At 39.8% G+C, this 15,515-nt stretch overlaps 1 protein-coding gene across 6 annotated transcripts in view; it reads right to left on the reverse strand.

The window, feature by feature from the left end:
- Window positions 1-1,246: 1,246 nt before the first annotated feature.
- Window positions 1,247-15,515, reverse strand: part of rpgr (retinitis pigmentosa GTPase regulator) — a 71,310-nt gene continuing 57,041 nt past the window's right edge. For 4 of the 6 annotated variants that reach the window (XM_087146270.1, XM_087146266.1, XM_087146269.1 and 1 more), the window contains 5 exons: window positions 11,406-11,601; window positions 10,475-10,660; window positions 5,166-5,365; window positions 3,247-3,380; window positions 1,247-2,479 (listed from right to left, as the gene is read on the reverse strand). In XM_087146270.1, the coding sequence (XP_087002396.1) occupies window positions 3,261-3,380; window positions 5,166-5,365; window positions 10,475-10,660; window positions 11,406-11,601 (702 nt within the window). In that variant the 3' untranslated portion in view covers window positions 1,247-2,479; window positions 3,247-3,260. The remainder of the gene's footprint in view (window positions 2,480-3,246; window positions 3,381-5,165; window positions 5,366-10,474; window positions 10,661-11,405; window positions 11,602-15,515) is intronic. The other 2 variants (XM_087146268.1, XM_087146267.1) reach the window with 2 other exon arrangements.

Raw genomic sequence — 15,515 nt, forward strand, 5'->3', positions numbered from 1 at the left:
GCTTTGTGGGGCCATGCATTTTGGGTGCACAATTGTCTGAACCAATTGAGGATACCCCAAGTTTTAAACCACTGGCATTAAAAATTAATACATAAAAATTGAAAAAGTGGAAAAAATTTGTACATCTTCATTTAGGATAAACCATAAAAAAATGCCCAAGTGGTAGAAAATCTTGCATTTAGTGGGTTTTTGTTTCCGAGTAAATAAAAATTAACACATCAAATATGTAGTTTCAAGCGACAGTCTTCATTTAACTTTTTCCAATTCTTTTTCACAATGCAAGGTCACAGACTTGAAAATTTAGATGCAAAGGTACTTTTGTCCACCCATCTTACAACCACACCCCTTTTGGTGTCTGCATTGCAGCAAACTTGTTACTGACTCGGGACTGGGAAAACATTCCATCACTTTATCACAGAAATGAACAGAGCTAATTACAAGTATACACATGTATACACTGCACAGTGGGTCAGTTATATATGAAAGTACACATACTTGTCACCAGATTTTGTGGGGACTACACGTTGAAACATAGACATTAGGGACCAAAACTATCACGTTATGGGGACACCTCTTTGTCCCTACAACTTGCGCATTGCACAAGTAATGCTTAAGAGTGCAATGGATAGCAAAGTAAACTTCATAACTGAAGCAACAAATGGAATGCCCTTCATTCCACCAGTCCCTGATACGTGAATGAATTACATTCTTTCCATTGTGCAAATGGAAACATTCATTACACGTACTTGTTTATGCAACCCCTAAAACAAATCCCCACATCACTCCTCTGTGCCCCAATACCAGCTTCACATGGCAGTCTAGTCAAAAGCAGATTGCATTCATTGACCTGTTAAATGGAACAGTGTTTTACATTTTATCATCCACCATTTTCTGTGGAGCATCATGCTAACTGTGAGACTGGAACTCCCATTTACTAAAAAGCTGTGACATGGATGAGAACATTTAAGTTAACATGTGATCATTGCCAAACCAAACATGGGATAGGCATAGCTCTTGACCGAGTTGTTTGCTTGTACATTTTATTTCCCCAAGGAGAAGCTTTACCATAACAAAGCACACACCACACCTCACACCCAGTGTGCAAATGTTCAGAGATATCATATTAAACTGAAATATCTTGCAACTCTACCTCTTTTCAATTTGCACTTGTACCTTTCCAAACTTCCCTTTGAATCAATGAAAATGTTTCCATCCACTCCAACTCTTAACAAGTACATGTATATCGTAGATGAGTACACATGAAGATGGAGAATTTATTTTCTCAACACAGTTGTATACACGTACTGGGTACTTGTTTTTAAGAAGTGTTTCCATGGCAAAACATCTTATAAATAGCAAATACCATGTGGTACTTTCTCTGTACCAATTGAGAAACAAAATCTGTGTGATGTGTTAAATCTGCAATAGCATTTCAAACAACTAATGCAACTTTTGAAGGGTATAATTTCAAAAACATTCTCATGTTTATGAACAAAAACACGTTTAAAAACACAGACACTACTTAAACTCATTGAGACATTGCATTCAGTACTAAGTCAAATCTGGCTACCTTACCACAGCAAGTCCCCAAAAATTATGTACATTTGAAATTGGCGCTCATAAAAATAAATTAGTTCATTTAAAGATTTGTCCTTATATACAAAATAACAAATGAAGACAATATACACAAGAATCTCAGTCGTCTGTGCATTTCTGATCAAGTTACTGATTTCAAGTGAAAAAAACTGAACATCAAGTATTACTTGCAGTGAAATCATTATGATTAGAAACTTGTAAAAATAACAAATTGAACATAAAAAATCCAGTGTATGAATGACTGGGCAATCTTAACAGTGCATCAATGCAAGGGTAAACTGCAAAGGAATATGAAAGTTTGAATACTATGCTCATTACCCTACATTCTGTACTCAAAATGATGTCATTAAAACTGGGCATGAAGTTACAAATGTGGAAATAATGGAAAGAAAAGATCCCCAGCAACTATCTCCTAGGACTCCAGCTCAAACGTTTTGTATACATGGTTATTTGCATAATTTCTTACTTGCTGCTGGGGAGCCCCTTTTCGAGCACTGTGGGCTTATACGCAGAGTGGGGGTGCCCAAAATGGGACAAAAGAGCCGGTCCATGATAACAAAAGACCTGTTGCTGGGAATTGCCATCATTTTCGGCTTACATTTTTCGAAGGTAATCTGTCACTGTTTTTAAACAGTGTATCACTGTTTCGGGAAGAGCAAGCCCGCGGACAAAAGTGCTCCAGGTCCCCATTGATGAGCGACACAGCACCCCTGCATGTTAATCCAGCCACGTTTGAAAAGACGCCACTCCCATTCACTGGGGACAAAGGAAATTACGCAACACCTCATAGTTCTGGGCTCTCTTTACAGGGCAGCAGGCCTGGCTGAAATACTTGGGTCAATGAAGGTTGCCAATCAACTTAGAGTAGCCACCAAACGGTCGTCTGTGTAAATGTAAACGTACATTAAATGAAATGATGAATTTTTGAAGAATGTTGAAAGCTGAAAGTCTTGAAAGTATCCCGCACGTGTGCATTGCATTCTTAAAAGCACCTGGCAGCAAGTGGTTTACGCTGAATAAAAGTCTTCATTAGTACTCAAGAAGACCACAAAATCCACTTGAAGGTTTTGAGGATTTTTAAAAGTAGGATCCCTTCTTGTTTATAAGAGGCTTCACAGTATAGGTACATGTAAAAATAGATGCCATTACAATCAAGCACAGAGGTAGAATTCAGAAATATTCCTGGCAAAAATACCCAGGAAAAGGAATAAGGTAATGTCCATCCTGATGAGACATTAACCCTTAGCCCCAAGGGTTGCTGGCCCTAACCTTCCCCATTCACACAAAGTTAAACACCCATATGGGAATTTGTGCACAGAGGCTGTTGGACTTCAATTTTCTTAGGTATGCCAAACCCAATGCAAAAGACAGCTGTTTGGGCCGACCAGACCTATCCCCACAGAATTAAACACTTTATTTCTGTTTAATTCTGTGTGGTTGCGGAAGGTTAGGGTTAATGAAAGTTTTGTCATTGGGAAAGTGACTGGTGGTCTTTTCAAAATAATGATAAAATACCGGGTTTACTTTTTCTGAGTAGTGGCTGCCTGTAATGATCTAAGCATCCATCACCAGTTTATACTGCTTGTTGCAGTAATGCAGTGTGTACGTTATTCACAGAAAAGAAATTAAATGGTTTTGTTCCACAATTACTTGAAATTTGCCTGCTATAAAATGGAACAAGTCTTTGATTTGTTCTGGTTTGCTGGTTTGTCTTCACTGGAAACACTACTGGAGGACTTGTCCACCTTGGAAGTGGGTGTTTTCTTCTTCCAGAATTGCCAGGCCTGAGATAGGAAGGAGAGTAAAGAGTAAACTTGTTGTTTTAAGTTGAAATAATCCAAATTATTAGAATAAACCTTCACCAACATAGGTAGGATGGATCCACCCTTGATACTAACCCTAACTAATTATTTATGAACCATTTTGCACCGAAAAAGAAAAATTAAGAAGTTGTACACAGTACATACAAAAGCAACTGCAGAATGAAACTTAATTTTAGAATGTCATGATTCTGAAAAAAATGAATGAATTTCATGAAACTTACAGATCATGGAAGGGAACATGCATGATGGAGTGACAGAACATGAGTCCATATGCGAACAGAAATAGTATGAAAAAAAAATCCAAATCAATCTCACAAAGTTCACAAATTCCAACAAGGGCTAGAGTTAAGTTCAGACCTAATTTCTTAATAAAAAGATCTATGAGATCTCTTAAAATATGTTAAAAAGTTCCCATTTTGATCATGATTTTAGGAAATGACTTTTGTTGCAGTTGGACACTAAGTTTCATGTAAGATTTAACCAACTAGGACTTGAAATGAACGACGACCATGACTGACAGTGCTGTCACTGCCCCTCTTACTATACATGTACATGTACTTGTACATGTAGCTGAGATGCCCCACCAAAATATCACCAAAAGAGAGACTTACAGTGGGTGGCCCAAACTCAACCCAAGTCAGCCAGCAAATGCAACAAAACTGATTTCTGTTCTGAGTAACATCGAAACAGAAGTACAAGTGTACTGCAGGGTCGGGAGGGTATAAGAGAATTATTTTGCATTCAGCATCCATGCCCCTTGTGCTATTATTTAGCCTTCAATATATTACTGACATTAGCTAATAAAGAGCCCTTTACTAATATTATGAGAACTTCAGAAATTCTGTAGCCACGAGCATTCCTTTTTGGGGCCAATCAGAACAATGCTGCCACAAAGAAGATTGTGATTTTATAGAACCCTGTCTGCCTTTCACCACATGTGTTGCATGCTCTGTTTCACATTTAACCCCTCTATCCATCAAAATGGTCTTGTTTATATATGTATTTTGCCCTTTTAAGTTGCCCTTGCCCAACGTATATATTAATAAACATTGTATGCTCAGTACTTGTCCAAGAGCTTGCGAAAATATTTATAAGCTTACTCGACTGGGACTCGAACCCACGACCTCCTGCTTACTAGTGCAGACGTCTTAATCACTCGACCACAGAGCTTGCCAGGGTCGGCTGGCTGGTCCGAGTCAGGTGAAGCAGGGCGTTGGGGGGATGTATAATGTATTTTTTTAATATACGTTGGGTAAGGGCAAAATCCATTATATAAATTAACATCTCCCCAATGCAAAATACATCTTGAAAATGGTCTTGCTACACAACCGACTGCAGTTAACAGATCAAACACATTTTCTAGGATACCAAAGCAATGCTGCATTTAATCATGAGTATTCCCATTTGGTTGCATCACTGTGTAATGACAACAACAAACTGATTTGTTGCATAACTTACAAAATTGTCTCCAGGAAGAATATAATACTGTAGGCCTATGTGACATTTTTTCAGCTATCAATTTTGTTACTCAGTGAGTGTACATGTACATTTCAGATGTAAAGCTACATGTATGGATTACCTCCATACTGGTGTGGCATGCTCTGTGGAGGTATTAACAGATTTGTAATGAGACCAAGCATACAAGCCACGTGATGAGACAAATGAAACAATGAATGAAAATGATTCATGCTGACAACTGAATGTTGTATGCATAATACTACTAACATTGTTCAATAATGTTTGTACCTTGGGTTCATCTGACTGCTGGCCTCTTCCTGTTCCTTCTTCACCATCATCCTTTTCTCCATCTTCTGTCTTCTCCTTATCATTCTCCTCATCTTCTTCTGCTTCTGTTTTCCTCTTTCCCTTCTTCTTGGCTTCTGGGCTTTTTTCAATTTCTTTGTTCTCAAATCCGTTACTTGAGTGTATTTTGGTTTTTCTATCATCTGACAAAATTAAAAAATTAAAAGGCAGACTTCCTTTAATCGTTCTCATCTCATTTCAAAATGAATATTTTCTAAACAAACTGACAGTACCTTTGTAGGTAATAGTACATGCTTAATTGTTATACCATGGTCACAGATAATGAAATTTTATTGGTTGTCAATTGATCACGATATGCCACAAGCATGCGAGTATCATTTATGATTGATTGCATTAGCAATGTTGCTGGGCTACAAAAAAAATGGATAATGGTGGGTTTTCCCATAGTTGACCTGACGTGTCCACTGCGTTGTAATTATTTTTAAATCTTGGGTACGAGGATGGATAGCCGCAGTGGTACTGTGCAATAATTACTGCAGATATGCTGTGTGAGGGTCATTGAAGCATGTGAGCATTCACACGTTATTCTCTTTACTCTGACCATGACCGAAATCCCCAGGTTATTAGACTTTAGCTCATGCACCCAGCTATGCTAGACTTACGGTCATGCACCCAGCTATGCTAGACTTACGGTCGTGCACCCAGCTATGCTAGACTTACGGTCATGCTCATGTCATTGTCTCATCTCATCTGCTCTTCAATCTTGTCAATGTTTTCAAAAAAAGTCATACAAATGATGTCTTAAAATTCAACCACTTGACAAAAAACAAGTGCATTGTGAATACCAGCTTTCTCTGAAAAACAGTTCTTATAAATCATAAATTTCTCCCTATTTTTCCCTCTTCCTCCCCCATCCACCACAAAAATCATAAAAGAACCAAACGACAGCAGTTTTGCTACAACTCAACAATGATTTTCCTTCTAATGTAACATCTAATTTGCTGTACAAGTGTCTCACTTTGTCATGCAATAAAAATATATCCACATATTTCACATATGAAGGTTCCAGTGTAATCTATGACCATGGCACATGTACATGTATATCAAACCACTTGACACCTGCTGTGACAGGGTCCATGGTGTTTTATACACCTGTGGGGGCAAATTGCACTTGAGGTGAGTTGGTGTACAAAACCCACAAACCCCTGCACAGGAGACAGTTGTTAACTGTATAAGATATTTGATGTTCATGATTTTGTGTTTGGATGCATCAATTGTTTTTGGATCCTGGTGTATGCACAGTTTTCTCTAATGAATGAGGGGCTAATTTGATTAACCCTAAAAATCCTTGATTTTCCAATTTCACTGATATTACATACACTCTGGGAGGTTAAGAATATAATTTTTCAACAGATTGTGAAAATGACAGGATTAAATGAGAGCTTACCTGTTTGAAATTTAATCCCAATTTTATGAGAAAGGGCGAGCAAGAGATAATGTGAGATTCCAGCCACGTGCATGCACAGTCATATTTGAAAACCCGGATATGAGGTCAGATGAAAAACCTTATCCCAGTTACCACTGAAGGGATCAATGAGAACTTGTCCTACTGATAGAGAAATAGGGCGGGAGAGCAGGGCACGTAATCTCTCGCTCACCCTTTCCCATACAATTGGGATTAAATTTCAATCAGGTAAGTTCTCATTTAAAGAGCAACTCTAAGGAAAACATGTTTTCTCTGATTTTATCTGTTCAAATAAATATGGAAGCATTCAAATTGAACGCAGTGTCATTTGTCTTCAGAGCTCAACTATAACAAGCTAAAAAGGGCTTTTTTTCTGTTCATGCCAAGATGCAAATTCTGAACATGTTGAATGTAGATTGCAACATTCTGAGAAAACAGAGAAACCGAAGGAAACCCTCTTCCTGTGTTCTTAGTGGATAAACCGTTGTGCATGCCAAACTATGGCTATATGCATTGTTTCACATGCACAGGGGTTTATCCACTACGAACACAGGGCAAGGATTTTTTTAGCTTGTTATAGTTGAGCTCTGAAGACAAATGACACTGCGTTCAATTTGGATGCTGCTATATTTATTTGAACAGATAAAATGAGAGAAAACATGTTTTCCTTTGAGTTGCTCTTTAATCCCTTCATTTTATTTCAAAATATCGCAAGAGATTCCTTGAGATGTTAAAAGGCACTGGCTGAATATCCAGTATGGAGTCTGTATAGAGAGATTCTTCTAGAACGTTAACTAACTTTGGCATAAGATAACACTTCCTAAAGCCAAGTTCATGTGATTTTGCTGTACAGTAGTGTTTTAATAAAGCTGTTAAACTCCAACACGAGGCTTTCATCTGTACCAAACTGTTTGAGAAAACACAGCTTTTCTTTCAAGCTTAAAAGTAGCTGCTTCATTATCTAGCACCAAACATTGATGACAACTGTCTTTAACTACCTACATGTACCTGGGCTCCTATCAAGTCTTGGTCACTGTATACTTGTTTGGCGTTCAAGGCCAATTAACACACTTGTATAAGCATTGCCTTCTGTAACATGATGTATCAATCAAGCAATTCCAAGTGAAGACATGAACAAATATAGTACATAACTGGAATTGCAAAATACACGTCCAATATTCAATGAAGCTAAACAGGCCAATATTTGCCTCCTCACAAATGGTTATGACGTACATGTACATCATCAGCACTGAACCATGGTACTGCTCTTGAATTACCCTAGGGACTGCCAACATATAAAACACATCAGGTCAATAACAATATACAGATGGAACTATGCACAGGCATTCCATTTGAGTCATTTTTATAAGAACAACTGTTAAGCAAGGCATGTCCATTTCCTGAGGTGCACTGAGTGGTTTGTTGTAGAACTTCTGAAAGGTGGTCTCTGAAGACCAACCTGCAGTCCGAAGGATGTCAGTGATAGGCACTTGCACTCTGTTTACAGTGGATGCGGCAGCTGTTCACGTGGAGTGAGCCTTGAAGCATGATGTGTCCACACCTGCTTGATGTAACACTATGTTGATCCATCTTGCGACTGAGTCCTTACTGACAGCACCATGTGGGAGCCTGTAACTGATCAGATGTTGGTTTTCTTTGCTTCTACCCAATTCCTAAGCGAACTGGTTCATGCCAGGTCGTGTTTAAGGTAGATGTACACACACAGTCGGCTGTCCGGGACTAAGCTTTAAGTTTAATGATCATTCCAGTGTTCTCTGGTTTACTTTGCTTGAGCAGATCCAGGATGGTGAACTGGCTTTCAACTGCATCTTGTCAAGGTGTAGTTTGTGTAACGTCTGTGTTCTCTATGCTGTAACCAATTCCAGAAGCATGATTAGTTTCAATGTCAGTTCCTTTAGTGAGAGTGCGGGGGCAGGAGACAGTTTGCGCAAATAGTCGAACACACTTTTCACCTTTTGTCAATTGACCACCTATATGTACATAATTTATCTGTAAATGCATATTACAGTTTATCTCCAACCCTTTGGTGTGTATACCTACCTGGACTGCGGTAGGGCTTGCCCGGCCTGCAAGGTACTCATCTCGGTTGGTTTCTTGGCCTGGCTGTTCTTTTGTTGGCCTTGGGTGTGTTGCCTCCCTTGATATTGGTTGGTGCGGTGGCATGGGAACTGTTTCAGCTTCAGCTGGGTGTGACTCCCCCTAAAAAAGGAGCTTTGTTTAGTTCCAGAGGTATGTCCACCTGCTTTCCAGCCTGCAGCTTGGAGACGTTTGTTTGCATAAGGGTGAAAGAAAACCCCCTCCTTGTTGGCGTGCGAAGCGCATCACCCCCATCATGACCTTCTACTCCTCCTGGAGTTCTTTTAGCTGTGTTCCCAGGTCAATGCCAAACAACCACTGTGTCACCTTTGTTGACGGTCTGCACAGGTTTGCATATTTTTGGTTCAGGTCTGGTCTGATGAGCTCCTTGCACTACTTGAACTACTCAGTTCAAAATTAGCCGAGGCTAAAAGAGCAAGACCATCTTCCTGTTCGGCGTTTAATCAACCCTTAAAGGCACGAGTGAGAGCAGTGACCCCCCTTTATGAGGGATTTCTGCACCCTTTGAAGCTTCTGGTCTCTGGAGTGGGTTTTAGCTGAGATATTGTTCCAGATTTGTGGGTGGACTTTGGGCACTGCTAAAGCCCCACAGTTACTGAGGCACTGATATGTGTCTGCAGTGTCATCCAGATTTTTGTCTTTCAGATGGAAAGTTAGGCGGTTCGCTATGTCCTCCTTAATAGGGTTACCAACCCCAGATGGAACAAACCCTTGGTCCGTAGGCAACGCCTGTGGTGTTGCAGTCTGGTTGGAGTCAGCCTGCTGTGCCTGTGGTTTTGAGTCTGGGTTTTGTTGGTTTGTGGACATTAGTCCAGTAGCACAGACAGGTTCAGAAACCATGTCATCATCGGTTTGGTCACACAAACTGACCTCCTCATTGGTATTCTCCGTGCCTGTATAGTTATTGTAGATACCGTTCTCATCGTCGGCCGCCGCCACCATGTAAGGTGCCAATGTACCCATGATAATTTCTTGAACTCTATTTCTTCCACCTGCTTGCTCATAAGTTCCTCAAGTTTCTCTGGCTATAGCTGCATCGTCCGAAGACTTGCTACAGTGTGCCTTTTTTGGCTTTGACAGGTCCGGCTTGCTTGAACTCGTTGTCTTGTTTGGCATGCGTGGCGGCAACATCGTTGCACTTACCGTGGTTAAGGCATCGGTGCATGTTACATGTGTGTTGGTTGTGACAACGTCGAGCTTATACATGTGAGTACATTAGTACTGGTGCAAGCTGCCTGGTTTGACCGTGTGTTTTTGCTCGAGTTTGTCAGTCGTTTCCCGACAGTCTCTGTAGACTTTGATTTTCCTGCTGTGCCCATGATTATCACAAAGTGAAAACAGGCAAACAAAGGTTCTCACAAGCCGAAGATTACTTCAGTGATTGTGGATAAAAGTATAGAAAATTGTTTCAAGGTTATCGTTGAAACTACACCGTGCCAATATGACTGCGCATGCGCGTGGCTGGAATCTCACAGAATCTCTCACGAGATTTCAAAATAAAACATGTAAAATACATAAATTCCTATTTATATTTTTACTTCAGATTTGTTCAGTTGCATTCCCTTGTTTGTGATGAAAAATTCTGGTGTATGTAACAATAATTATGAGATGAATCAAGGATAGAAGGCCAAAGCATTTGCATGGCTGGATGCCAGGTGTTTTCTTTATGAATTGTATACTTTTTATAGATTAAACGGTTAGACAATACCTCCTTGTCCATCATCATTTTCATTGTCATCCTCCTCCTCATCTTCTTCATCTTCCTCTTCATGTTGCGTGATTTGCTTTTTACTGCTAGCTGTTGACTTCTTGGTCATTTCGGAGGTCCTGGTTGCATCTTCCTTGTCACCATCCTCGTTAGACGTCCTGCTGCTACGCTGAGTCTTTGCCTTGTCTGAAGCAAAGAGATAAAATATGACAATAAAGCCTTACACTGTCAATATCAACTCTTTTGAATGTCCGAATGATTCCTTTCTGAGCACATTAATGTCACTGAAATGACTTATAAAGCAACAACCTATCATAATAAACGAGTCAGTGCCCAACTTGCACATACACTGCAAGCATTTTTCAATGTAAAGCAATGCAATTTGGTATGTCGGACAAACCCTTCTGGTCAAGAGGTACTTTGAGAGTGCATATCCAAACTATTGCACGCATGAGCCGGGTAACTCCTAATTAATCCGAACCGCCTCTGCCCTTTTGGCTAAGATACACCCTAAATCCTTCAAAATCCTCTAACTGCCCCCTATGAAAAATGGATACAGCCTCAGTCTTCCCAAATCCTCCGATATTTCTTGAACATATTCTGTGGGGGGGATGCCCACTGCCTCAATCCTTCAAAATCCTCCGGCAATTCTACTCATTGTGTTGAGGCAGTGTGAATGGTATCCTGGAGCAGTATGGATGATTTCATGTATAATCGAAGCATGAAATAATGCATGGCAGAGCATTAACAGTACAAGGTCTAACCCAAGACCTTGAGACAATGCATCCTTCACAATTAGCAATGCAATTTTGCCATGTAGCCTCAATCCTCCAAAATCTTCCAAACTACCCGAAGGATTTTGAAGGATTGAGGATTGTTAAGGTTTATGGCACCTAATAATGGTTCCTGAATTAGTTTATTACTTTCTAACCTTTACTCTGTGAGCTTTTGGCTGGTTGCTCCTCGGGTTCACTATCATCCTCATCCTCTCCATCCCCAATCTCATCTTCTTCATCAACATCATCATCTTCATCCTCATCATCATTATCTTCATCTTCATCCTCATCTTCTTCTAGAACCTTCTTGGCTTGAGTTCTGGACCTTGGTGCTGGTGTAGGTCTGGTGGTCTGGAAACACCAGTTAATCAAATGACATATTTCATCTGCTGCGACAGTAACTTGGCATGTGACTTCACTGTCTAAATGAAAGTCTAGCATAAAATGGAACGGTGTGATGGTAAAGTTACATGTAGCCGAAGCATTCCTGATTTTCTTATCTCCAAGATAGACATGAAGCAACTGAGAGCTGTGGAATTCCCAGTTTGACTTGATTTGGATAGCTTTAATAAAGCTGTGCCACCATCCCACTACAACTTTTCAGAAGGCCCACATCCTTCTTTTTAACTGTGAGAGAGTATGACAGAGGGATGCAGACATCTTACCAGTTTACATGTAAAAACTTTTCTACCATTCTTACAACTTGCCAAATTTTACAGGATGGCAATGAATGTTCCTCTCCCCAGTGAAAAAACAATGGTATTAAATAGCTTTACCAATTATAGACGTTATGGTTTTAAGTGAGAATGGTAGCAGCACATGTTAACATTTTTAAGATCTGAGCATGATTATGATTAATGGGCCTAATCTCCAGCTGAAGTCTCCAGTCACATACATCACATCGTTAGTCTACTGTTAGTCTATGCTGAACTCCTACAACAAGCTATGCCAACTTATGCAGATCAGATATTGAAGTACAGAACGTATGTACATGTATTTAACAGTGCTGTGCTTTGATTTGTGCAGTTAAAAAAAAATGCAAAGAAGCTACAAACAGAACCATGATGAAAGAGAATAAGTGTATTGGACTTCTGGATGGGGTTATTACAATGCAAATAGAGTTACATCTGGCTGATAACATCTTTGAATTTGAATTGTCATACAATTCTGTTTTCATTGCTACACACTATTATTATTTATGCCATGCTGGACAGGTCTGTTCGAAAACTGGACATCTTCTGAAGTTTACTACAACTGTAACATGCTTCCATATAGCTGGAGTCACAAGAAAGATGCACAATTACAATATGACTGCACACTGTGTTGTCTGTATTATCAATCAAGACCTCACTGCAAAAGAAAGGATCTCTCAAAATTTAAAAGGAAGCATTTGTGCACTGACCAATTGTGATCGGCCAGAAAATGCAACTGAGATAGTAACAAGGCGAATAAATACCAAGGTGAGAACTTTTTCAGGTTGGAATAACGCGATAAGTTTTTGATTTCTTAAATGAAATACATGCTCACAAAGGCAAACAGGACAAAGTGTAGGCAACATTGTCTAGTACATGTACGTGTCAGCCTGCAGTGGTGGTGTGCAGCGTGCTGGGTCAGCTGGGGTCATGGGAGTGAGCATGGCATGCATATAATATGCAATGGCTGGACGCATACCCTGAATGGGCCAGCTAATTACCAAAACATGATTTTTTCCCCTCAGTGCGCCAGCAATTTGAGACCAGCCTGTTGCATTCTAAATGTCAGTCCTGTGCATGTCCTGTGAGGCCTAAGGGCATCTCTGCCACTTCGCTACACAGCAATCAATGCGCACGCTTGAAAGTGCATTACTAAAACTTCTTGTGATTACGCCTTCCAGAAAACAGGAAACCTATATTTATTCTACCATTCAATAGGCAACTCTCAGGATAGCCTTGGTCAAGGCGTCTGCAGCATGGCTCACACCAGCCGCTCACTGACCTGGTACATGTACATACCTGCACGCGTACATGTACATACCTACACACGTACATGTACATACGTGCACACGTACATGTACATGTAAATACCTGCACACGTACATGTACATACCTGTATATGTACATACATGTACCTGCACGCGTACATGTACATACCTGCCTACATGTTTCAAATTCAAGGCAAAGAGTAATCTCAGAAATATGCAAATCAGCTGAACCAGGACGAATGCCTTGGTGCAACCGTTCACGGAAGCTGTATTGGGCAGTGCTCAATACACTAATGACAAGAGTTGATGTTTCAAATATGCTTTTGGATTGGTTCACTGCTACAAAATTCAAGTTGGTCGAAAGGTGAAAGGTTAATTGAACGCACACATGTACTGCTGTACGTGTACATGACAAGTTAACAATATTTATTTTGCCCGCAGATCAGACTAATCGGAGATCGAGTTCGCCTTTGCTTTGCTGTACTGACTGTGATTGATTTTTTTCAAATGACTAACAATGGGCTTTGTATTTGGTCTGAGGAACTTCGAGCAGAAAGGTGCAGCCTGAAAAAATAACAGATTTCCTGTAGAAATTAAAAGACAGTCCTACCATGTATTTCTTGAACTGAGACAATGTTTGCCTGTGGGCCAAGCTACATGTACATCGAACACAACATGGTCTATCGCCCAAGCATGCGATACTGCATGTAATCATGCAATGTACATGTACACTGCACATGTAGGTGTTCTGCTGATGACGTCATCAAATCAGCCTGGGAGCGCGAACGGCCAAAAGGGGATTTTTTGTGGGAGGGGAAACGCAGGATCTTTTTATTCATTTTGGGGTCACAATTACTGGGCTAAACATTGAATATTAAATATTTTTGAAATGGTTACGTATTCATTGTTAGTTTGAAATACTTTACGTGAACTAAATGTTTTTAATTTCTGTTAACCTTTAAGGATTTTGCCTATAATGTTGCACCACCTCATAAATGTTGAGGAACAGTGCACATTCCTATGACTATGACACGCAAGATTGAACACGTGGTTAACATCCAAACCTGTGCCTAACAAGAGCTCCTCAAACCAGAAGGTTGCAGCAATGTTAGCTATGCAGCACAGCCAAATCACACTTTCAAAGTACAGTCAACTCTCATTATTTACAAATTCTGCAGGACCCAGTAAAATGGTTTGCTGTATCTAAAATTTGCTGTATGCAGAATGCAATGCACTGGCTTCCAGTCTATTGTTGTTCACGATACGTATGGTCCTACATTGCACATGCACACACAAGAACATATATGGTGTCTGCAAAAACTTTTTTTAATGCTCCAGTTAATTAGAGAGCAAAATTTAAAAAAAAAATCAATAAATCTTATGTGATACACATGTAAGACAAAAAGGAAGTAAAAGCAAAAAGGAAGTTGACTGTGGGTGATAATGCATAAGAATGATATCAACATATGAAACAATTAGCAGCAAGAATATAAACACTGTTCATCGAATGGATTCAATTCACATGAGAAGTCTTTCCTTCACAAATTGTATCACAGTGAAACATTTCTACTTTACTGTTTGTGTGACATTGTCTTCGGGTAGGTAGCCTCATGGGCTGACTGATTGTCAAAGCTTATATTAAGTGTCTCTTTGAGATGGTTGGATAGTTACATTGGGCAAAATGAATGTCATACCCCTTCACATGCTAATTGGTGGGTGCACCCATTTTTACCCGCAATGCTTATTAATATGAATGCTTCAGCATTGGGCAATCAATTCAAAGCAAGTCCAGTTATGCATGTACATACATGTAGGTTTGTCATGGTTTCAATATTTATTGTCAGCTTTGGATTTGAGTGAATTCTACTTTATCTTCCTAAAAGATTGTCAGAGAGAGCGTTTTATTTGCAAACTTTTTTCTTTAAATCTGACAAGGGAAAGGAACGAATTTGTTACTGGGCATTGTTTTTTTTGGGGGGCTGTCTTTTTTTTAATTTTTAAAGCTAACAGTAAGTTAAAAATTACCACAGAAAAAGCCAGGCCTTGAAATGAACAAGGGTCACGATGGCCAGCGCCATCATCGTCCTTCTCACTGGCTGAGGTGCCCCACAAAAAATCCCGACTTCATGGTCAGTTTTGCGTTGCCCTATATTTCTGGCTGATATTTTGGCCATTGTGCCCTTTTCCCACAAACATCCATAAGCCTATTAAAAACACAATATCCCTATTTTCATATGCTTGCAAACCCACTGAGAATTGTATTTTGATCATATCTGTATACGCATGAAGCTCCTATTTGTATACT

The sequence above is a fragment of the Acanthaster planci genome, linkage group LG15, assembly GCF_054643075.1.
Source record: "Acanthaster planci isolate LZ-2023a linkage group LG15, COTS_SCS, whole genome shotgun sequence".
NCBI lineage: Eukaryota > Metazoa > Echinodermata > Asteroidea > Valvatida > Acanthasteridae > Acanthaster > Acanthaster planci.